This window comes from Equus quagga, chromosome 1 (genome assembly GCF_021613505.1).
Source record: "Equus quagga isolate Etosha38 chromosome 1, UCLA_HA_Equagga_1.0, whole genome shotgun sequence".
NCBI classification, from domain to species: Eukaryota; Metazoa; Chordata; class Mammalia; order Perissodactyla; family Equidae; genus Equus; species Equus quagga.
This window is the reverse complement of record NC_060267.1, coordinates 14,323,001-14,348,730: the sequence shown is the minus strand read 5'-3', so window position 1 is coordinate 14,348,730 and position 25,730 is coordinate 14,323,001. Positions and strand designations below refer to the sequence as shown.

Below are 25,730 nucleotides of genomic sequence, written 5' to 3'. Positions count from 1 at the left end.
TCTATAAGTCTTTAAAACGGTAAGAACAGAAGACACACAGATTAAAAGATTTGAACAGGCAAATCATGGAAGAGGAATTCAAGTGGTCAATAAGTAATTTTAATGTGCTCAAATTTACTGTAACCTGAGAGATGCAAATTAATGTAACAAATATTGCTTGTGAGCTATCAGATTGGCAAAAGTAACTTGAGATGACATTTACTGCTGGCAGAGATGGTTGGAAACGTGCTCCTATATTTGTTTCTGTTAATATTAATTTTTAAAGTCGTGTGACCCTGTCAGTTTATTAAACCTATCAAATTAAAAATACTCATATGATACAGAGTTCTATAGCAATAGATATAGAAACATTTGCACGTAAGAGTACTTCATGGCTTCATGATAGGTCGCAGCAAAAAGTGAGAAGTGACCTGAATCCCCATTAACAGGTAATGCTGGAGTAAATGATGATATGACAAAGCCACTGAGAGAATGATACAGCTCTACAGTGGCTGACTTCGAGTTTTGAGAAGTAGTGTTGAGTGTACAGAGAAGAAAGAATGGTCGAGAGTACAATGCCACTTTGCATACCATTTTGTAAGACACAAACGCATATACATATACATTTGTATATATACCCATTTGCATATGATAATAGGAATATGGAGAAATTTATTTAACATTTGCTTTTTGGTTGTGGTGACAGTGATAGTATGGAATGCTAGGCATGGAGGAGTGGAGATAAATGACTATACATGTATTCATATAGGCCTAAAAGTGTTTAGGAGGTATGCAATTACCGCTTAATAATGGCAGTTATCTCATTGTCTTGGAAGGTCTGGTGACTTTTCCTTTCTTATGTATACTTCTATTTTAACTTGTTTTTGGTGAGGAAGATTGAGCCTGAGCTAAAATCAGCTGCCAATCGTCCTCTTTTTGTTTGGGCAAGATTGTCCGGGAACTGACATCTGTGTCAATTTTCGTCTATTTTGTATATGGGATGCCACCATAGCATGGCTTGATGAACAGTGTGTAGGCCTGTGCCGGGCCCCGAATCCACAGACCTGGACCGCCGAAGCAGAGGATGCGAACTTAACCACTACACCACCGGGCTGGCTCCTTATTTTAATTTTTATAATGAAAATTATAAAAATTATTAAAGGATGGGGAAGAACAGTAATAAAATGTTTTGGAGATGTGTTATGGATTTAATTTGATTTTCTTAGGAGATATATATTTTTACTTCTTATTTTCTAAGTAAGAATAAATATCTTGAGGCACAAATAAATTGACAATAAATTGGTTGATAGATGGATAGATAAAGGTTGGTTTTACATGAAATATATTACATAAAATTTGACAGATGCGACATAAAATGGAAGAATGTAAAGACGTGGGAATGATCTCTGTCTAAGTTTGATATCACATGACCAACCCATATATGATAACCCATATATGCTGTTTATCTTAGTGAAAAAATTTGGTGCTATGTCTGACTATATTTTAAATATTTACATATGTTATGTTATCAGTGAAGTTTTAGATCCCTCTTAAATTGATAATGCTAAAAAATATTACTTGAACCATTATAATGTCATCAAAATTCCCATAATTCAGAATTTCAAAGTCTCCAAACTCTTTGAATTCACTCTGAAAGCTGGTGTAGACGACAGACGAAAGTTGAGCTGTTCTGGTGGAAACCTTGGTGAGGGCTTGGAGTTCTCTTACTCTGTGTTCTCACTCCACCCCCAGCATTTGAGGCTCTGAATTGTTTGTATTTTTATCTTACTTGTTGTGCCAGCAATAAATTTATTGCCTCTCAGTTCCAAATTCACCCCTCAGTATTTACTCTGCCGTAATGGAGAGAATTCACTTCACCGTTTCTCTTTTCCAGTGACCGTGATGCTAAGCTTTCTCAGTAGAGGCCGTTGGAGAGAAACCGCAGGAGGAAGGTGCTTGCTTTCCTGTGGTTTCTGGCGGCAGCACAGTGGGTCAGCAGTGTGGGCATATTTGGTTGAGTTCTGCCCCAGTCAAGTGCTCAGCATTTGCAGGCCCTGGGGGAACCTGTGGCTTTGGTCTGGACTGGCACTAATCTTTCCACAAGCCTCTTGAAATGGGAATTGACAACCCAAAACCTCCTTTCTGCGCCCATCCCAATTCTCTCTACAGGGCCTTGCTATTAGTCTGGAGGATTCCCACTGAGCTGCAGCTCTGTCTGCAGGCCCCATGTGGCTCAGCTGGACTCTGAGCCACCCCGCTGCCCGCCTCGCCTCTGCACATCCAGGGCATTGGCTGCTGACTGTCTGCTCCCAGTTACACTGGGTGGGGGGTTTCCCTGCTTCCCTGGTCACTGCAGGTCAGCTTCTGTCAGGAAAACCAGCAAGCTTCTCTACTATCCCGTGGGTTGACCTGCCCCTTCACTTCTTGACTGAGGCCTGGACCACAGTTTTAGGGAGGAGGCCGCTTTCCATGATTGTCTTGTCTTGGATAGTCTCCTCAGCTCTGTTGTTCCTTATAGAGCGTCCTTATAGTTACTCATGTATCAGAATTCAGTAATTCTTTATATTTAACTTCTCCTGTTTGAGCCCTTGTGTTGTTTCTAAGTCCTGAGTGGACCCTAATGGATACACATTTAATATCCTTTCCTCTGCAAACCAGTCATTATCTGAACCCCATCTGGTGGCTCTCAGTGCCTCTGCATTGTCAAGCACAGTGGCAGGCAGACAGTGGCCCTTGATGTGTAATCTGTCTTCTAGGCAACCCTGAAATTTGGTCCAGTTTTGTTGAAAGGCCTTGAGTATGTGGCTGGTAGAGTTCATTCCATACTGGGAATAACCAGAGAGCATCTTCAATATCTGTGTTACTTCCTTCTTCACCTCCTTTTAATCTTCCTCTCTTTCTTTTTCACTTCAGAATATGTTTTAAATTTTTATTTTATTTTTTGGCCTTGTTTTATGGTAACTCTTCACCATGGTATGACAACTCTGTGTCTCATGGCAGAAGTGAGGTTACCTATGACAAGGACATCTGCTTACCTTTCAGAGAGTAAAGTCCCCTCTCTCAGGAATTTCTTCTGCCTTTCTGCATTTGCCTGATGGGGACCCATTGGCATGTGTTGGTAAGTAGAGTGACTGTTGTTGCTGATAGGCTCTCCTATAAAGGCAGGCACAGACCTCTAGGGCTTATTTACTGCTTGATGCAAGTTTGTATCCTTAAACGACCTCTATCCTGTCCCCTGGTCCTCCATCTCTTGGGTAACCACCAATTGACTCCCTGTTTTTATGAATTTGGCTTTAGAAAATGCCACATATAAGTGGTGTCATACAGTACTTGTATTCTCTGTCCAACTTATTTCACTTATCATAATGCGCTGAAGTTTCATCCACGTCATCGCTAATGACAGAGTGTCCTTCTTTCTCATAACTGAAGAATATTCCATTGTCATTTTCTTTATCGTTCATCCATTGTTGGGCATGTAGGTTGTGTCCATATCTTGGCTATTGAGAATAATGCAGCAGTAAACATGGAAGTGCAGATATCTCTTTGATGTTCTGTTTTCATTTCCTTTAGGTATATACCCAGAAGTGGAATTGCTGAATCGTATGTTAGCTCTATTTTTAACTTTTTGAGGAAACTTCATAGTGTTTTCCATAGTGGTTGTACCAATTCACCTTCCCAGCAACAGTGCAGAACGATTTCCTTGTCTCCACATCCTTGCCAACACTCATTATCGCTTGTCTTCTTGAGGATAGCCATTCTAACAGGTGTGAGGGGATATCTCCCTGTGGGATTGATTTGCGTTTCCCTGATGATCAGTAAGCCCTGGAGATCTAATGCCAGTGGAGTGAACATAGACAACAATATAGTATTATAATCATCAAACTTGCTAAGACACGAGAACTTAATTATTCCAACCACTAAAAATAAATTATAATTATGTTTCATGATAGAGGTGTTAATTATTGCTACAATGGCAATTACATTACAATATATAAATGTATCAATTTAACACATTGTACACCTTAAATTTATACGGTATTATATGTCAAATATATTTCAATTTAAAAATGAGGGAATAGATGTTCAGTGCTGTTCCAGACGACAAGCTCCTCCCAATGAGAGTATGTTACAAAAAGGCATCCTTTGTATGAACAAGAACAACTTTCAAAGTATTAGAGCCACTTAACTTCAGAGAAACCTTTAGAATGTAGTGACTTGGTATTATTCTAGGTATTCTAGGAGATGTTCGGTACCCCTGGTTGGAGTGCTGGATGGGCCCCACTTTTGGTTGTGTTGTGAATGTGCATTCTGTGCTTCCTTGCTGTGTTTCCTGAGCAGCTGGGGTGTGTTAGAATAAAGGGAAAGTAGTTTGAAATGTCTGGGCCCTACTCAACAACTGCAGAGTGACCTGGAACACCATTATGGATTTGTATCATGTTTCCTTTCCTTGGATTACACTTTCCCAAGAGACAACATAGTTGATTTCTCAGCATCTTCAAGAGTTCGTTCAAATTACCTTTTCGGTATGGCTTTTTTGGCTACCTTACCTGAAATTATAATTGCTCTTTCCATCTCCAATGATATTCTCCTTTCCTCTTTCTTGTATTATTGTTTACTAGGGCTTATCACCTTACATAGAGTATATTGTTTTCGTTTTTTTCCTTCCTTCCTTGCTTCCTGTTTACTTTTTAAAGGATGAAGTCCCACAGTAGGAGGTCTGGCATGGAAGATTTGTGTGCTTTGTTCATTGCTGTTTCTCTAATGTTTAGCATTATTCCAGGCACTTAATGATGCTCAATAAATATCTGTTGAATGAACAGGATGGATTCAATGAACACCTTACATGACAAATGTTCATTTATCTTTCTATCTTCTTTCTTTTTGACTTGGAATTTTTACACCAGAATTGCTTCAATCCAGAGGGATCATATCAGTGTTGGGCTCACTCTGTGTGAATGTCAGACGACCTCACAGACATGTGCAAGAGGGAGACCATAGCTTGAAGAATGCACAGCCTGACTTCCAGAGGGTAGGTCTCATGTCAGGCTACTCTCCCCTGATTATTCCCCTTAGAGGGGACTGAGGGCTAAGCAAGCTGTAAGCTTACAACTTCTAATGTCTGTGAAGGGAGTCCGGCAGATCTGAGTAAGTCAGGGAGGCTGGGTGTGGGGCTTCTCCAGGTTGTCAGAAGAGCTGTTCATCATGGTGCCGCTCTAGCCTACGAGGTAAGAAGAAGCCTGGAAAAAAAGCAGTTGCCTGGAAAATATTTACTAAAGGAGACTGTTGAATTGAAGCCTGTTTCAGAATTGAGGGACTGATGTGATGATCTTTCCAACGGCCTCTGGTTGTGCTGTTGATTCTCCAGTGGTTTCTCTGAGTAAGAACATTTCCTGGCATTAACTAACCCGGATTTTGATCTGGCAGCTCCTTATTGGTGCCCTCTGCTTATAAAATGTCAGGATGTGGAATGCTGGAGCCACAGTCTTACCTTCTCCTGGGGTCTGAAGATTTCCTCTCTGCCCTCCCTGCTCTTCAATTGCCATCATGAAGCTCCTGGCGTTCCTGGTCCTGGTGGCCGTTTCCACCTTCCTGGTCTCTGGCCGTAAGTAAAGATTCTGACCTGAAAATAAGGTTTGGAGGAACAGTACACCAAGATATGAGCTCTATGTGGACGTGGGTTTTGGGGAGCCTAGAGTGCTGGTGCCTCCTGTCCTCTACTCCACTATTCTGTTCCATCACCATTTGGACTGCCCATTCAAGAAGCGTTGAGTACCCTTAGGCTTTTTCTATTTCCATCAGATGTTTGCTCATTTCTAACCTTGGAACCCAACTTCATTGTTCGTGTCAGTAAATATGTTTAAGAAGGTTTCTTTCAGGAGAGCAAAAATGACATCCTGTTATGTTTTTATGGGATTTATATTATCTGTGCATCTTTCCCTCCTCAGCGTGTGAAAGCCTGCATTATTGTCCATGTTCTCTCCTCCCTCCACACTGCAGACTGGCGTTGCACTTACCTCCTGTTTTTTCTTTTTCTCTTTCAGAGAATGCAACGGATGCTCCCTCTGACACCTCTTCTGGTGAGCCTGTGCTTGCACTTCATCTCCTTCCTTCAATGGCCATTTTTCCTCCCAGCCCCATGTCAAAGCTGCCGTGGGGCACAGGGTATAAGGAATCCTGAAGAGAAGCCTGGGAAAACCATACTCTTGATTCTAAAGTTCATGGTGAACATAGACAATCTGCTTATTTCTTATGCATTAATTAGAGAACATGAAGTCTCTGGCATAGATTTATAGAAATTGTGGATTAATCATTCATTGTTCTCTAGTAGAAAGGACGGGGGAATGTGGTTGTTGTTGTGGCCTGGGATTCTAGTGAGATGTGTGTAAAGTCTTTTTGGTTACCATTAATTGAAAGGCTGAATGTATGGTCAGTGTGAAAATAAGAGGCCAGTTGGGTCCAGAATGAAGGAAGAGAATGTAATTCCAAGGTGACGTAGGGATGAGGGCATTAGGACCACATGGGAGGGAGGGACGAGGGATGTGGAATGCAGGGCCAAGTAGAAGGGCGCTAAGATTTGCTCTTTGTAATGGTGTCTCTGCCTTCTTTGCAGACAGATAACTGCTTTCCTTCCCTGGCCTGAAACCCAAGGTTGTGAACCAAAGCCCCTGGTCATTCTTGGGCTTCTCCCACCGTGTCCCGCACATTCTATGCTGTGTGTGTGTGCTCATGTGGGCATTACGAAGAGCTCTCTTTTCATCCTCCATAGCTCGGGGATTTGTGTCCTTTGTTCATGAGGACATTGACGCTAGTCAGAGCTCACACCGTATGCCATGCCCTACTGCCTTGTGGGGTCCAATATAAAAAATATCCGGTTTCCTGAATGTGGCCTGAGACAGCATGGCTAGAGTGTGGGAATGGAAATGGAGCTATCCAGTTGTTGAGGCGGATTTTACGCAGAAATATGGGCTCTGACTCTTGCTATTTGTAGTAGCTGTGGTGTAAGGTACAGAGAGGGATAATCTCATAAACTCCGACAAGTTCCCCCTGAACATGGAGTACTTGATGGCGCATTTGCTCATGTGTCTGCCAGAATAGTACCAATGTCTCTCACTATGTCTAACGTGGCCCTCACAATTACTGCGGTAATTGATGGAGTCCCAGTTGATACAAAAGTTCGGGTGAATATGACCCCTTTTCAGGCCAGAACCTGAAGGGAGAGATTTTTACTGCAGTCAAAGAAGGGAGATACTATTGTCCTAATCTGAGGCACATCTCCTTACTCCTTCTTCTCTTCTCCTGTAGCATTTACCCCTCTGCTCACACTCGTTCATTCTGCCATGGCAACTATTCTGTTCTAAGTGCTTCTGTGGGAAGACACCAGAACGTCAGTCCATGGGGGATTTCCTTGTTGCCTCTGGGCAGTAGTCCCTGTGAATAGGAAGACATGTGGATTTGGTCTTTTGTGCTCATGCCTGGGGAAGGCATTTGTCTGTCTCTTCTATCAGCCTCAATGTCCTTGGAGGGAACCCCCAAATTCTTTCTGCTCCACCAAGGACAGTGCTAGGAAGAGTGGGGTAAGAGGAAAGTGGGTAGCCAGGCTTAAGGGATGACTGAATTGATGCCATTTGCTGAGATGAAATCAGAATGAGAAATATATATCCAAGCTCGTGTGGGACAAATTTGGTTCCCTGAGGAAGAGTTACGTTTCTCACCTGGAACTTTTCCTCCTAATTTCAGCTGCCTCCACTGCTGCCGTGACCACTGCCCCTGCTTCCACGACCTCTGCTGCCAGCACCACTGCTGCTACTACCAGGAAGAACCTTCTTTCAGGTAGTAAGACCACCCATCTAAGTGCTTTCATTATGGGGCTCCTGGGTTCCCTATTCTCACAGTAAAGTATATTTGAGGGGCAGCGAGGAGAAGTCATGAGAAAAGCCCAGTTTCCTTCTCATTATTCTCTAATTCCTTGTGATTTCACAAATCAAGTCAACAGATACACATCAGAGGAGCCAGGAGGGTACAGCTTCTCATTTACCAATTTTACCTGCACGGCTCTTGAACTATCAGCACTTAATAGGGAAAATTCATTTTTAGTAGCAATGACATTGGAAAGACTAAAGTAGGTGCCTCATGTGGCCAGGTTACTATTTATGTTTGTTTTTTTTTTTTTTTGGTGAGGAAGATTGATCCTGAGCTAACATCTGTTGCCAATCTCCCTCTATTTTGTGTGTGGGACGCTGCCACAGCTTGGCTTGATGGACTGTGGGTAGGTCTATGCCTGGACTCCGAACCCACGAAACCCAAGCCACCAAGCAGACTGTGTGAACTTAACTGCTGTGCCACCGGTGCAGTCCCCATCCTTGTTTTTTAATCAGAAAATTCTTTGTTTCCTTTCAAGAATTTTCCAAAAATAGAAAATGGCTTTATAATGAGGCTTCCTTGAGGCAGAATGTTTTGAGAGTTATTTAGGGTATTTCTGGGAATTTGGAACTGCAAAGAGGATTAGGTACCGTCTTCCTCTTCCTATGTCATTTTTCCTGCTCCTTCTACTTTCATGTAACGTTGATTACCAAATTTGTTGACTCTGAATATATGCCAGGCCTCATGGTATACACCTCACATATATAATGCATTTAAATCTCATAGTAACTCTATGAAATAAACATTTTAAAGAAGAAGAAATGAAATAGTTACAGTGAGAAGTTTCCCCTTATCATATGTGCAATAAGAAACGAGCTTTGATTTGTACATAACCCAAATCCTGAGGAAACCTTTTGAAATATTACTTTTTATTGTTTCAGTGTCTGGACCAATGCTTGGCACCTTGCTCAAGGATCTGTACTGGGTGGCTTATGGGTGAAAGAATGAGTATTTATGTCTTATCAGAAGAAGTCTGGATAGCTTTGTGTCAAGGGGAAAACTAATACATATTTGCCTTCTTCCTGTTCTCTGTAAGCTTCCGGCCTACCTAAGCTTCCATCCAGGGCTGCACATACAATTTCTCTTGTACAGGAGTAGTTGTTTATCTTCCAGGGATGAAAATCTCATGTTCCTTTTGACTCCACCGTATTCAGTGCCATTTGACCTTTGTTAGTCTCCTTGCTGATTTCCAAGAATGAAGCTACATTTTCCCTCCATTTTTGGAATCCTCATGACTATGTATTTTTTTTCTTTTGCAGGTATATTCGATCAGATAAGGAAAATCCTGGGAAAATGAAACTCAGAAACTTTTATGAGATGGAATCAGACTGGGCCCTCCGCACGTGATCCCGCTGGACTGGGCCAGAATGTCCCTTCATCTGATTTAATGCAACTACTTACCATGCCTACCTTCTCTTTCTTACCTCTAATCAGTTTATCTGCTTTCAAATAAAGATTAATAATGAGCAACATCAAAAATAGTATTTATGTTTTATGAGTTGGTGATTGGTTTTCCAATTTGTAGTCAATCCAAGTGACAGATACTTGTAATTTTATCTAGTCCTCTGTGTTACTGTTAATGGTTTTTTTTGCACGTTTATCCAATTTTTTAAAATAAGAAACAATCCTTGGGTCTACCACTAGAGACTAGAGATTTCTCTGACATGAATTCTAATCAACACGTACCAGGCACTAATGTTCAGTTTTGAGTCTACAAAACTCTACTGCTAACTGACCTGTAAGTATTGTCTTATCTGCAATGACTTAGCAGGTGAGAAAGGGAAAAGCAGCTCCTGACATCTGGGAACTGGCCTGGCCCATCCAGGCTTTGGAGTTGTTGAGGGCTGACCTGGCATCACAGCTAGGAAATGGTGCTCTCTTGCTGGACACAAACAATCTCTCAAAACACCAACATCCACCAAGGGCACTCGGTGACTGTGATGGAGTGAGGCAAAAAAAGATCACTTGATAATTTTGTCTCAGTACAGATGCAAAACAAAGTTAGTGTACAAACCATAAAAAAACCATAAAAATCCCCAGTGATTGCTGCTTCATAACCCATTACAGACTTAGCCTCACTCTCATCTGTTCTCCTCTAGATAAGATTTGTTAAGATACCCCATCCTAGCATCACTGATGCTCCCTGACAGCATCCAACCCAGAGCAAAGGTCTGAGTCCCTAAACCCACCCCCACATCACCCAACATGAGCCCCAAACCTTAGCAAATCCTTTCTAACACCCTTGTAGTAAGACACCTCTCTGCACTTCCCCATGGCTTATGTTCTCCCCCATTGCAATGAGTAATAAACCCAACCTTTTCAACTACAGCTGTGCTCCTGGAGGGTTTTGGCTGGTTTTATGCATCTAAATGCATAATCGGGATGGATATTGTATATGAACAAGGCATGGTGCCTGTGTCCTTTTTACGGTGGATATCTGCTATGTTAACTTTTTGCCCAGTTTTGACATGCTGGTTAAATGGGAACCTTTGAAATTGCCTGAGTTCTCACTAACAGTAAAGTAAGCAGTCCAAAATTCAAGGAGCACAACATGTCCTTAATGCTCTTATTAGGGAAGTGATTGAAGCTGGAATTTGATTCCTACTAAATCTTTTTTTAAACAATTCTGGCATGCCAGTGAGTAACAGGTAAACGAGACTATCAAAGATCAAACAAGGTGTGTCCTCTGGTTGTTTCAGCTGGACCTGGTGTGACAAAGACTAGGAAGTGCACCAGGCCAAGAGGATTTAGCAGACCCTCACAGACTTAGCTAACACCTTCTTTTCCATAATAGTCTCTGAGTCCACCCAGGCATAATTTGAATTTTCACAGAGTGGAACTCAGTGCACATTTACTGTATTGCCACAGGGATATTTGAGTTTATTAGCATATTGCCCTAATCTAGTTAGAGAAGATTTGAAGTCAGTTACCATTAAGGGGAAATTAGCATACACCAAAATAATTGCTTCCTCAGAGGAATAAACTCAGAGAATTAAGACCCGTAGCATCCATATGATAACTAGAAGGCCGGTGAAATTTTCAGCTAATATTCAAGGCCTAATCCTATCTGTGAAATTCCTGGGAATTATGTGGGTTCCAGCAACCTGAGACATTGCTCAAACTGTGCAACACATGAGTGTATTTTTAAGAGCCTGCTAATAAGCAAGAAGGTCGGAGACTAGCAGGGCTATTCTGGTTTTGGCTAAATCATACTCCTATTCTAGAAATCCTGTTAGCCTCTTCTCACAAAGTCACCCGACAGAAATCTGAATTTCAGCAGGACCCTGAGCAGAAATCCTTAATAGATTTACTGAGAGCTGACCCCAGGCAGTCCCTATGAGTCCATAGGATCTGACTGTTCATGTGGTAGAGGTCATCATACCTGTACAGACTAGAATCTTGGCAGAAATCAAGTAGGATTCTTTGCAAAGTTGTCTTGGGTTTTGGACTTGAAAACTACTTGAGGCAGATTCTTCTCACAGACCACTTGATAAATAGTTGCTAGCTTCTCAATGGTGTTTGACAAAACTCGCCCCAGCATTGAAGAGCATCAGGTTGTCCTGAGGCCATACACACCGGTGGTTTCCTGTTGTGTTCTGCATGATGTCAGGGCAGCACAGACATGCGCACAGAGTGGACATTTATTTTTAAGAGAATGTTAAGAGAGGAAGTTCAGGGAGAGCCCCACACATTCACAAAGAAGTTATATCGCTATTTGTTGGGTGGACAACAGAGATCTCCCAGGACCTCCCTGGTCTCATTCCTGAGCGCTCTGGGGCGAAGAAGTGGGATTGGATTACCCACGGCAATTCCTGAATTGAGGACCGTGTTGCTGTTAGGAAATCAGTTTCAAGCAGGCTCTGGAGATCCTAAAACATTGATGAAAGAAAGCAAGGGTAAGCTGCCACAGCGAGTAGAGTTGAAAGCTCTTTATTTAGTTGTGGAGAAAGATTAGGCTCCTGCCCTTAGGGAAGCATTTAGATATTGGAGACTCCTGGGCTGCAGCCAAGAGTCGCCTGTATTGTCAGGCAAATGGGCTCTAGGTGCCAGACAAAAAAGCTACTTGTGTGATGCACTCAGAAAAGGAAATCTCTTTGAGAATTTAGTAGAGGGATTAACATCATAAGGATATGAAGAAAATAAATTGCTGCCTTGGAAAGGGATTGGAATGGTGATGATGCACCCTATACATACCTGGGTTCATGAAAAGAGCATGCATGGGGAAGCTCAGATCAGGTCCCCATGGGCTAGAGAGGACACATTCACCTTGAACACAATGGAAAGAAATCATGTAATAAAGAAAATGCATCTGCTATTTTTTGATTTGAGGAAGATTAGCCCTGAGCTAACATCTGCCTCCAATCCTCCTCTTTTTTTGCTGAGGAAGACTGGCCATGAGCTAACATCTGTGCCCATCTTCCTCTACTTTATAAGTGGGACACCTGCCACAGCATGGCCTGACAAGCGGCATGTAAGTCTCTACCTGGGATCCAAACTGGCAAACCCTGGGCTGCCGAAGTGTATCGTGCAAAGTTAACTGCTCTGCTACTGGGCTGGCCACGTGCCTCTACTATTAATAGGAAAAGATTGGCTTGGTAATGGCTGTTGGTGAAATTACCTGATGGGGCACATGGATCACATGGGACTTCTTTGGGCAGCCCCAGGTTCTGTAACTGGGTGTAAGTACTGGGTGTTAGCTGGGCACTTAGTCTAGGATTTGCTTACCCTGTAAAGGAGCAACAGAGATACAATTAGAGTTTGGAACAACCAATTCTTTCTCAGTTTGGGCCACTTGAATATATCTCTTGTCAAGTTACAAACTTTACTACTACTGTGAAATACTATGTAATGTACAGAAATCGTTAAGGAAGCATAATGTTTTTTGAAAAATCCTGTTTTTCAATTTTCTTTTTCATATTAGTGTTTTTAAAAATTTTCTGCTTAAGAAATGTTAACGTCCCCTAAGATTAGAAGATATGCTTTTAGGTTTTCTTGTCAGTGCTTTATGATTTTAGCTTTCATGATTAAGTCTTTGAATTTTGTGTCTGGTATGAGGTATGACTCATGGTTTATTTTTTTTTTATCATATAGGTAGTTCTTTATGTTTTCAGCATAATTTGCTGAAAGACTTTCCTTTCCCCTATTGAATAGTCTTAGCATTTTTGTCAAAAACCAATTAACTGTATATTGTGGGGCTATTTTTAGATTCTATTCTGCTCCATTGACCTATTTCTCTCTCTCTGTCAGTATCTCAACGATTTGCTTAATGTAACTGTATAAGTTTGGGAATCAGATGGTGTGATTCCTCCAACTTTGTTCTTTTTCAAGATTGTTTTGGCTACTTGTCACTCTTTTCTTTGTCATACACGTTTTGGAATCCTTTTGTCTATTTTAACAGAAAAGCCTGCTAAATTGTTGACTAGGATTGAATTGAAGATGCAGATAAATGGATATCTTCAAATTATTGTTTCTTCTAAGACAGGGACATAATATATCTACCTTTTTTTAGGGTTATTTGGTTTGCGTCATCAATGTTTTGTAGCTGTCAATGTAGACGTCTTGCATATTTTTTGATAAATTTATTCATAAATAAATATACATTTTTTTTTTTTTTTGCTGAGGAAGATTAACCCTGAGCTAACATCTGCCACCAATCCTCCTCTTTTTGCTGAGGATGACTGGCCCTGAGCTAACATCCGTGCCCATCTTCCTCTACCTTATATGTGGGATGCCAGCCACAGGATGGGTTGACAAGCGGTGCCATGTCTGCACCCAGATCCGAACTGGCAAACCCTGTGCCTCTGAAGCAGAACTTGCGAAGTTAACTGCTGTGCCACCGTACTGGTCCAACAAATATATATTTTTGATGCTGTTTTAAATGATTTTTTTTTTAAGATTGACACTTGAGCTAACTTCTGTTGCCAATCTCCTATTTTTTTTCTTTCTTCTCCTCAAAGCCCCCAGTACATAGTTGCATGTTCTGGTTGTAGGTCCTTCAGGCTGTGCTCTGTGGGAGCCGCCTCAGCACGGCCTGACAAGTGGCTTCATGTCTGCACCCAGGATCTGAACCGGCGAAACCCTGGGCCTTGGAAGCCGAGTGTGAAAACATAACCGCTTGACCACCAGGCTGGCCCCTAAATGGTGCTTTTAACATTTTTGTTTTTAAATGGTCATTGCTAACGTGTGGAAATACAACTGTTTTTAATGTATTGACTTTTTATCTTATGACCACACTTAATTTACTCATTGTTTCTAACAGATTTTTGCGTGTGTGGTTACACACCCGCACAACCATGTCGTCTGCATGTAAAGTGAGTTTACTTCATTGTTTCTGAGGTTTTTGCATTTCTTTTTCTTTTTTCCTTGCCTATTGCACGGGTAGGACCTCCAGAAAGATATTAAATAGAAGTGGTAAGAGCAGAGATCTTTGCCAAATTCAAATTCCTGATTTTAGGAGAAAACATTCAATGTTTCTCCATCATATATGTTATTAGGTGTAGTATTTTGTAGAATTAGGAGATTGAAGAAATTTTCTCCTATTCCTAATTTGCTGAGGCTTTTTTCTTTTTTGGTATGATTGGGTTTTGAATTATTTAAGATAATTATTGTGCATCTATTGAGAAGGTTCTATGTGTTTTCTCTTTTATTTTGTGAAATTGTTGAATTACATTGGTTGATATTCAGATGTTACTGTACCTGGCATTCCTTGGACAAACTCCACTTGCTGGATTCCCTTTAGGATAATATTTTGTTGGAACTAGTGACTTGCTTTGTGTATGACTTCATTGTTCTGTGTTCATGAAGGATATTCGTATGTGGTTTGATTTGTTTGTAAAGTTTTTGTCGGGTTTGAGATCAAGGTTACGCTAGTTTCACAAAACAAAGTGGGAGGTTTCCCCTCCTTTTCTGTTTTCTAGGAGAGGTTTTGTTTATTGGTTGGTTTTTCCCTATAGAACAAGTACAAATTCTTCCCTAAGTGTTCGGGAAGCTCACTACTGAAGGCTCTGGGCCTGGAGGTTTTCTTTGTCTGATGGTTTCTAATTACAAATTAACTTTCTTGATGAGATAGAGGGCCATTGGGGTTATCTGCGTGTTCTTAAGTAAGTGTTTCTAGCGAGTTCTGCCTCAGCCAGCATTCCAGCAAGTCTCACTGTCACCACAGTGGTGGCTTCCTGGTGACTTCTAGCAGCTGCCTCCTTCCCCTCTCCCCACTGGTAGCTTCCCAGCAAGTTCCATCAGCCCTACCGGGCTGTTTACTGCTGCAGTCCCAGCCTGTAGCTATTCAGCATCTCTCTCTGCTCTCCAGTGGGCCACATCCAGACTTTCTCCTACCAGAGCTGAGTCTCAGCCTTGGGAATTCTTCTTCCTAATTCGTTTCTTCCCTGGGTACTCAGCTCTAGCCCCAGCAGTAGTGGCTGCTCTCTATATGTGCTATTTCTAAATTTCCATTTGATTCTTTTTTATATATTCCAATTTTATATATCTTTACACATTCCAATTGCATGTGTTCTGCATACCGTAATAGTTAAACTTGCCCTATTCTATTTACTGTGTGATTTTTGTCTCCTGAATGGATCCTGACCGGTACAGGTATCTTAAAAATTTTCATGTAAGGAGCGAGGAGAATGCATTTGGCATAAATTGCTTATTGATGAAGGAGCTGTAATCACTCATGTTAGCCAGGAGAGGGGGATGTTTGATTATTCTTGCATTTGTGTAGTGTCATATGTCTATGTGTTCAGATGTGATTTTGGAGTGGTCCTGTTTCTGTCTTGCTCCATGACAGTCACAGAGTAACTGCAGTTCCTTGCTAGTTATGAGTCATGAGTTGTCAATGTTGATTTTCAAAAATTTTCTTGTCTCAGAAATAAAATCCTAACGCCTCACTGACAGTCTTTTTAGCTGACTCCATTCCTTCTTTCTGCTAGAGATTCTTGACTTTTATTGATATGCAGTCTGACTCTCATCTCCTACAAGGCCATCACTGTGTGGAGGGTTCGGTAACATAGAGCTTGTTGGTGATCCTGAAGACTCTGGATTTTGCTGAAACATTATAAGCTGTAATTGGAAGCAGAGAGGAGACAAATGACATGACAGAATTACGTTTTTATCATGATAGTTATGCTAAATTCTTCAAGATAGATTACAGGGAGACAAGTGTGTCTGCAAAGAAGAACTAGAGAAAGCTATTTCAGGCGACACATGATGGTGACCTGGTCTAGGACAACACTGGAGGTGATGAGAAATTGTCTGTTTCTGGATGTATTTAAAGGTAGAGCAAACAGGATTACTGACTGGTGGGATATGAGTTGTGAGGAAAAGAGAGGAGTCAGGCATGGTTTTGAAGTTTTTCACTTGAGCAACTGGAAGGATGGAGATATCATTAACGGAAGTTGAGTGTCTTCAGAGAATAATAGATACATCTTTTGATAGGAGGTGAGACAGGAAGAATTATGGCCTTCAAAGAAGTCCCAGGCCCTAATCCATAGGACTGTGAATATGATGAGATAACACTCTGATGAATATGTTGTTATAAGACAAAAGGGAATGAAGGTTACTACAGCAGACCTTAAAATAGGGAGATTATCCGGGATTATCCAGGTGAGCCAAATGTCATCACATGAGGCCCTAAAAGCAGAAGAGGAAGGCAGAGGTGGGAGGCAGAAGTATTTTAAGCACATAAAGAATTCAACGTGCCTTACTGATTTGATAGTGAAGGGGACCACTTGAGCAGGAACTGAATTCTTCAACAAGCTGAATATCTTGGAAGCAAATTCTTCCCAAGTCTCCAGAAAGGAAGAGAAGTCTTTCTGCCTTGATTTTGGCCTTGTAAGACTCAAGGCGCAAACTCCAGGTGAGCCATGTTCTGCCCTGACTTCTGACCCACAGAAACTGGGAGACAAATTGTTTCATGCTGCTAATTTTGTGGTAATTTGTTACAACAGCCTTGGAAAACTAACGCACTCAGAAGCGTCTATTCCAGCCATATCCTCAGCAGAGTCCCTCAGGTTTGTGCAGTGTCCCCAGGCATTTTAAGTCTTATTTTAGGCACTGTTTACTTCCCACTTATTGCCTCCTGCCTTTCCACGTGTCTGGGGGAAATGACCTACTGACTGGAAAGATTAATCCATCTGATCACAGGTAAGTGGTTTCTAAACAGCTATGACCAAGCCTTTGGGGATTTGGTTCACTTGGTTTGCTGGCAGCCTGTCCATGAGCCTCTTCCCAGTGCTGATAATGTCACTGTGCATTTGCTGTGCTACTCAAGTCCTATCTTCACGGCAGGTTACAGTCAAGTTTCTGCTCTGTCTCAGAGGCTGGTCCTCAGTTTAGACCATTTAAGCCTTATGCTAGAATTCTGTTTATCCCTTTTGGAACATTCTTCCTCTTAACACCTACAATTCAGTCTTTCATCTTAATCCCTGCTCAGTACCAGGTGGCAGGGTTATACGGGTACATACTTCCTTGATCTCCTAAACGGAAGCTGTCTGACCAGGATTTTGATGATTGGCAGTCCTGCCTTGATGGGTGTCAGGTATATTGACTGGCAAATATGAAAATGATCTCTGGTACCCGTATCTCTTGAGGATGGAATTCTTCCTGTGGAATCCCTGAGATGCCCTCCCTTTGAATGTTTGGCAACAGTGGCTTGTTTCTAACTCAGAGAAGATGGCAAAGGTGATGGGACGTCACTCCCTTGATTATGTTTTGTTGCATAAGACTGTGTCTTAGCAGATTGGAGGAGAGATTCTCCTGCTGGCCTTGAAGAAGCAAACATTCGTGTTATCAACTGTTTATGGAGAGAACAAAGTGGCAAGGAACTGCTTGTGACCTTGAGAATGGGAGGGTGGCCTCAGTCAACAGTCAGCTCGAAACTGGAGCTCGCAGTCATACACCTTCAGGGAAATGACTCTGTCTACACCCACGTGATCTTGGAAGAAGATCCAGAGCTCCAGAAAGAAACAAGGTTTGGCTGACACTTTGATTGCAGCCTTGAGAGACCCTGTGAAAAGAGGACCTGGTTAGTAAGCCCCCAAACTTCTGACCCACGAAACCTGTGAGATAGTAAATGTGTGCTTTTTAAAGCCACGCTAAATTTGTAGTAATCTGTTATGCAGCAATACAAAACTAACAGGATTGATTTCAAAGTCCTAAATGTGTTCAGGCTATCTGATTTTTAGAACTCTTTGATAATAGTTATGCTAATTTTGGAAAATTATTTTCCTCTGTTCCCCCAAATATTGAGTATGGTAAATGTGGCCCACTATCATCACTTTTTCAACCTTGTACTGAATGTCTTAGGCAGCTCAACAAAGCTGGAGAAAAGAAACGAATGTTTGGAAAGGAAGAAATAAAACTAGTATGAAGTCAATATACAAAACCAGTTTGCTTCGTTGTTTCCTTGTTTTACCAGAAATAAAGCAATGAAATTAATTTTAAAGTGAGTTTAAAATAGCTTCAAAAGAATCAGATACCTGGGAATAAATCTAATAAAACTTTGCAAGAACTCTTCACTAAATACAAAATATTGTTGAGATAAATTAAAGAAAAGTTCTGGGGGATATATCATGTTTATGGTTTCAGGACTCAATAATATAAAGAAGTCAATTATTTTCAAACTGATATATGCTTTCAAAGCAATTCCAGTAAAAAATTCTAGCAGGTATTTCTGTGGAAATGGATGAACTTATTCTATAGTTCATATGAAAATGCAAAGGGCTAAGTGTAGTTAAGAAAGCTGTAAAACTTACCAGATATGTGACCAGATATGAAGACCTACTATAAAGATTACCTAAAAGACGAAAAATAAGTGTTAGTGAAGATGTGGGTAAAAGGGAATCCTTGTGCTGTGTTGGTGGGAGTATAAATTGGTGCAGCCACTATGGAAACAGTACAGAGACTCCTCAAAATCCTACAAATAGAACTACCATATGATCCAACACGTTGAATTGGAAGCCATACATACTCTCGCTATGACCAAAGATGCAGGTTCCTTTTCTCCCAGAACTGCCATGGTAGGCAACGTTCTGGAGACCCTGCCACCAAGTCAAAGAACTCATTGCATCATCTGTATGAACTGACTGTATATTGTCAGGGTAACCCTTTATTTATTCTAACACCTAACATGTTCCCTGTACTGACTTACTCCTTCAAACCAGAGAGCTTTTTCTACCTTTCAAAGAGCCAAAGGCCAAGGCACTCATTAAGGTATGATCACTAACCTTGTTGGGTCAAGACCATTCTCAAGACTTCTTGCAAATGTCTAAATTCAATATCTTTTGTGGAAACAGCAGCCCATATTCTGATGATTTACCTTTCAGGTTGTGTTTTTAGAGAAGAATGATAGGGTAGTAATTTTAATTTTTTTCTTGTATAATTTAGCTACGGTATCCAAACATCTCAGCATTTCAATCACAACTTGATAGTGTCATGGATTGGCTGACTGTACGTAAAGAATATTGTCACAATAAATCCTACTTCAGTGTTAGGACACAAAGTGAAAGTCCAGAAACATACCAGCTGTAGATATATTCTCAGAAGGAATGATTGCTACATTCCTAAAAAGTGCAAAGGAAAACTAAAGAAGTGTTGTATTGCCCAATTATGAATCACTTCCTTGAAGTCTTAGATCCCAAGCACTGAACCACTGATGGAGATAAAGAATATGTGTAATACAAGACCAATTCCAGAGATTAAAACGACATGAAAACAGGCTTTGGATGTTAAGGTCAATTTTTTATTTTGCTAGAAAATTCTGTCTTTAAATCGAAGTTTCACAGTTGTGGAAGCTGAAAAGTTGGGTTCTCTTTCCTGAATAGGTGTAGGAATTTACTGTAGATGAGACTTGAGTGGAAGTGAATAACTAATTAAATTTATTCTGACCCAGTGCAATAAGACTTCATTTCCTTATCATTCCTTTCTCTTACTCAACGAAGACGGGAAGCTTGAACACTCAAAATTACCCCGTTTGCTTTGAATAGATACAGGATAGAGGAAGACACACAAGTGAATCTCAAAAAACTGAAACTCTAATATTCATCTCTCCCACATTTGAAGGATGATGTGAGTCTAGATTCACGGTATAGGGGCTCTCTCCTGGCCTCTAAGTAGATCCTCTTATACTTAGCCCCATATAGGCTTGTTTAGAGAAGGAATTTGCATATAAGCCTGGATAAACCCACCAAGATTCAGAGAACCAAGAAGGTCATTCTGGTAAATAGAAGAAACTGAAAATGCAGATCAATTTCACTGCTCAGGGAATGATCTGACATTAGGCTTCAGTGCCAGGTGTCCTTTTATCATTGGACATGGGCTACTGGGCAGTTATTCCAGGGTCAGTTAGCGATCTGTAAAATTTTTCTGATTCTGATTAGAAATGTAACTCAGATATCATTACAAAACTAAGATGAATCTCAGAGGATTCCTGGATGGTTGATGATCACAATAACTAAGAAAGAAACAGGAGGAAAGAAGAGGTATCTGGATGTGGTGGCTGAGAAAACACACATGACTGGAGTCATGAGATAGTTCTGGACTAGACATAACAATTTTGGAAACCAGCAGCGTATGAATGGCTATCAAATCATGGTTTTTGATAATCTGTTTAGGTCATAATCTGAGAGAAAGACCTGAGAGCTAAATTCTAGACAGTGCCAACATTTTAAGATGTCAGTCTTTAAAAGGAGTCCTTGAAATATGTTTAAGAGCAATTATTATAGAGTTGAGTGGAAACTCCGTGTAATAAGATCATTGATACAAAAGCACAGCTATAGACTGATTCGTGTGGTTAAAATCTATTACTAACCCTACTTCATCTACTGATACATAAGGCTCTCATCAATTTGACCTGCAGTTTAAAATTCTAAGATTTATTTACAATGCTGTAAGTTAAAGATTGTTGCATTACATAATGCCACTGTAGTTTCATTGTTGTTTTCTAAAATTATTTTTCATTATGTTAATGTTTAAACAGACAAATTTTGTCCAAAGTAATCTTTCAGATGTATTAATCCAAAAATACCTGCTCACCAGTGAAATGTTTAGAGACTGCTATTTAAATCACACAGAATTTTCCCAGTACCTTTGTTATGATACCATAGGTGGAGATAAATCATAGCTTACCCACAGTTTGGATGGTATAATGATTTTACACTTTTCTCATCCTCTCTTTAAGTAACATGAAAAGGTGGTTTTGTCTATGACTTTCCCCTCTCTATTCCCCATAGATATGAGATCCTGGGTTATCCTGATTAGGATTATTGAATGAATTGAGATTAGCCTATTATTGGTGGAATGGTTTCAGGTGAAGGAGGAAGTGTCAGAAACATAAGCATACCCACAACTGCTCTGGAAATGTGGTCCAAGTTCTGCCACAAATTCCTGCTCACAGAAAAGGTTTTAGCTTAGTGATAGGAGTTTGCTTATATGTTCTAAAGATGAGTTGGCAAAAACCTATTGCAACTCAATCAGAAGAGCTGTGAGGCATCCAGATTTTAAAAAGCACATGAGTCTCTTATTCTACATATTGCACCACAGAACAAGCATGGAACTCATGGCTCACTCATAAGCTCTTTAAAGGTCAGATGCCAACAAGACATCTATGATTAAGGATCTGGGTCTGTCTGGAGTTGTCTACTCAAAATTGGAGTTGGAGCCAATAAGAGTTGATGTCCAGAAGAAACAAAATTGAGTCAACAACTAAAAGTAAAAATTGTTCCCAGAGACTTTGGCCTCAGGGCCTTGGGAAAGGTAACACATTCGGCTCAGATTAATGTATACAAAGGAATTTTCTTTATCATTTCTTTCACAGTCCTCTATCTTTGGGAGATGGGTAACATTCAGTCAATTGATTTCAATTTATTTGGTACTCTTTATGCTGGTTGTGATTATCCTGTTACATTTCCTGAATCTTGAGAAAAAGTCATACATATTTGTGCAAGTTAAAAGGAGTCTCCCTATAGCTACATGTGGGGCCCCAGATGCCTTAGAGCAGTCAGATAAGTGTATCCCCTCAAAGATATTTCATTTTAAACTGTGATACCTGGAGCATTCAGTTCAATATAAAACCAACATCAATCTCTACTATATTTTAAAGGTGAGACTTGTATCCTACACTGAAATCCACTTTTCTTGTCCAACTTAGATTTGAATATATATATATTTTTTTTCTGAGGAAGATTCACCCTGAGCTAACATCTGTTGCCAATCTTCCTCTTTTTGTATGTGGGTCACCGCTACAGCATGGCCGTTGATGACTGGTGTAGATCCACGCCTGGGAACTGAACCTGGGCAGCTGAAGCGGAGCGTGACAAACTTAACCACTAGGCCACTGGAACTGGCCCTTGAATATTTTTATTTTGCTGTTCAAAACGATCTTCTCCACACAGACCCTTGATTTCCTCTGATATCTCATTAAGTCACTTTTCTTTTTCTTCTCTGATACGTCCAAAATTGTATTCCCTATTGACTCTTTTCCAGAATTATGAATTCTTAAGAATTAAAGAATTAGAATTATGAATTATTAAGAATTGAATAATTAGAAGGGGTCGGCCTCATGGCTGAGTGGGTAAGTTCATGTGCTCTGCTTTGGGGGCCCAGGGTTTTGCCAGTTCGGACCCTGGATGCAGACCTAGCTCTGCTCATCAAGCCACACCGAGGCGGCATCCCATATAGAAGAACTAGAAGGACCTACAACTAGAATATACAGCTATGTACTGGGGGGCTTCGGGGAGAAGAAGAAATTAAAAAAAGAAGATCGGCAACAGATGTTAGCTCAGGGCCAATCTTTACCAAAACAAATAAATAAATGAATAAAATACAGTAAGTTAAAAAAAAAGAATTAGAGAATTATAAAACAGGTCTTAACACTCAAAAATTATTTTTGATCTATATATTTTTCCTTTTTTTCATAATGTTTCCATCAAATCTTAGTCAATAATTATCAACTTCATCAAAGCCAATGTCCTTTTTTTATTGAGATATAATTGACACAATATGTAAATTTACGGTGTACAACGTGTTGCTTTGATACATTTATATATTGCAATAAGATTACCACCATAGTGTTAGCTAACACTTCTATCAGGTCTCATAATTTCTTTTTTGTGGTCAGAACAATTAAGATCTAGTCTCTTAGCAATTCTGAAGAATATAATATAGTATTGTTGACTATCATCACTATACCATGCATTAGACTGCCAGAACTTATATATCTACTAGTTGCAAGTTTGTATCCTTTAACAACATCTCCCCAATTCCCCCACTATCAGCTCCTGATAACCATTTTACTCTCTGTTTCTATGCATTTTGACTTTTTTAGATTCCATATATAAGAGATATAATACAACACTTGTCTTTGTTGGTCTGCCTCTTCTCACTAAGAAACTTGTCCTCAAGTTTCATCCATGTTGATGCAAATGGCAGGATTTCCTTCTTTTTCATGGCCGAATAATATTCCATTGTATACATATACACCACATCTTCTTTATCCATTCATCCGTTGATGAACAATTAGGTTGTTTCCATATCTTGGCTATTGTATTTAATGCCACAGTGAAAATAGGTGTGCAGATATCTTTTCAATATCCCGTTTTCATTTCCTTTGGCTTTACCAAATGTCAAGACTTACTATAAAGCCACTATAATTAAGATAAAATAGTACTGATGCAAAGTTAAATAGACCATTGAAATGGAATACAGAGCCTGGTAGGAGACTCACATCTATATGGGTAATATGATTTATGACATAGCTGGTACTGCTGAGCAAAGAGGATGATGTCCATAGAAGATGCTGGGACAATCTGACACACATACGCAAAAAATGACCCCTGTTTCACATATTAGACACAGAAAAAAATTTTAAGGTTGATTGAGAACATAATAAAAGCTCTGAAAAATAATATAGAATGACTTCTTTGCTTTGGGTTAAGAAATTTCTTCCTTAAACAGAACATTAAAAGTGCTAGCCATGGAAACATTGGTAAATTGGGTTACATAAATTTAAGAATTTCTGCTTATTAGTAGACATCATTCCTTTATGAAATCAATCCACAGAGTTGGAGAAGATATTTTTAACATATCTCCTCCATAACCAACAAAGAACTCTATATACAAGTGCACATAGCACCCACTCTGTGAATTGCTTTTTCACTTTCTTAATGGTATCTAATGAATATAAATTTACAAAACAATCACTAAAGGATAGATAATACAGTTTTTAAAAAATGAGGAGGAATATTTCACAGAGGAATTCAAATTGGCTAATAAATATGAAATAAAAATATGAAATGTTATCATATAAAACTATAAAATTCTAATTAAAACCACATGAGATACCACTGCCACCTAGAAAAATGATTATATAAGAAGACTGGCAATCCAAATATTGGTGAGCATATTTAGCAATTTCATACACTACTCATAGGAGAGTAGATTGGTAGAAATGCTTTGAAAAATTGACATTATCTACAAAAATTGAAAATATGCATAACTTATAACCCAGTAATTATTCTTCCTATTTGTCTATCATAGAAATATAAATACTTATGTGCCACAGGAAACATTTATCAGAATATTCATGGTGGCATTATTCATGATTGTCAAAATCTGGGACCAACCAGGGGCCAGCCTGGTAGCATAGTGGTTAAGTTCACACACTCTGCTTTGGCATCCTGGGGTTCATAGGTTTGGATCCTGAGCATGGACCTACACCCTGTTCATCAAGCCATGCCGTGGCAGTGTCCCACATACAAAAATAGAGGAAGATTGGCACTGATGTTAACTCAGGGACAATGTCTGCCAAGCAAAAAGACAAAGATTGGCAACAAATGTTAGCTCAGGGCTAATCTTCCTCACCAAAAAAAAAAAAAAAAAAAGAGACTAATCCAGATATCATCAATAGTAGTGTGAATAAAGAAATGGTGGCATGTTCATCCATTGCATACTATGCAACATTTAAAAATGAGCAAACTACATTTACACGGAACTGAATGAATTAATGAATTAATGTTACATTAAGTTAGCATTAATCAAGACAGAAAAAATACTATACATACACATAAGATAGAATACAGTATTATATTCTACAGTTGTACAGTAATATTGTATAGTGTTTGTATACTGATAATAATTTACCATAAAAATCAAGAAAGTGGTCACTTTTAAGGGTTTTGACTGTGGATTTCCCAGGAAGCAGACTCCAAGATGGAGATATCTTAGGTTTATTTGGGAATGCTTTTGGGCTCAACCCCTGTAGAAAGAGAAGGAAGAAAGTAGGATTGGGCAAAGAAAGAGGCTGCCTATTTTGCAGTCTCAACAGAGATCTCAGTCAGTGCAGTCGAAGGCTATGAAGCTGTGATGCCCTGTCAGAGTTAGCCCAAGTCGGGATGAAGGACTGGAGTCTTTAAACCTCCATCTTGATAAATTATTGGATGTGAGTCATCTCAGGAGAGGGGCATTACATTGGGCAAAACAGCTATCTTCATCCCAGGCAATCAGTTGAGGGCTGTGGAAAAGTCTTCGTTTCTGAAGGAGGATCTGAGTGGCGCTTCTCAGTGTCTACTGCAGGCCTTCCCTCGCATCATTGTGATAGACCGTTTTCTTTTTATTGAGTTCATAATAGTTTCACATCATTGTGAAATTTCAGTTGTGCAGTGTTTCTTGTCCATCACCATATAAGTGCTCTCCTTCACCCCCTGTGCCCGTCCCCTACTTTCCCTCCCCTGGTAACCACTGAACTGTTGTCTTTGTCCATGTGTTTGTTTTTATTTCACATATGAGTGAAATCATATAGTGTTTGTCTTTCTTACTCTGGCTTATTTTGCTTAGCATAA

General features: G+C 40.0%; 1 protein-coding gene across 3 annotated transcripts in view; it reads left to right on the top strand.

The window, feature by feature from the left end:
* Positions 1-9,378, top strand: part of MUCL1 (mucin like 1) — a 57,420-nt gene extending 48,042 nt beyond the window's left edge. Inside the window, exons 1-5 of one of the 3 annotated variants that reach the window (XR_006885709.1) lie at positions 4,994-5,008; positions 5,404-5,581; positions 6,021-6,056; positions 7,717-7,809; positions 9,159-9,378. Coding sequence is in view for 1 of the 3 variants with exons in the window: in XM_046642824.1 (XP_046498780.1) it covers positions 5,524-5,581; positions 6,021-6,056; positions 7,717-7,809; positions 9,159-9,196 (225 nt within the window). In the remaining 2 variants the exon portion in view is untranslated. Of the gene's footprint in view, positions 1-4,993; positions 5,009-5,403; positions 5,582-6,020; positions 6,057-7,716; positions 7,810-9,158 lie in introns of those variants that run through there. The other 2 variants (XR_006885708.1, XM_046642824.1) reach the window with 2 other exon arrangements.
* The last annotated feature ends 16,352 nt before the right edge of the window (positions 9,379-25,730 follow it).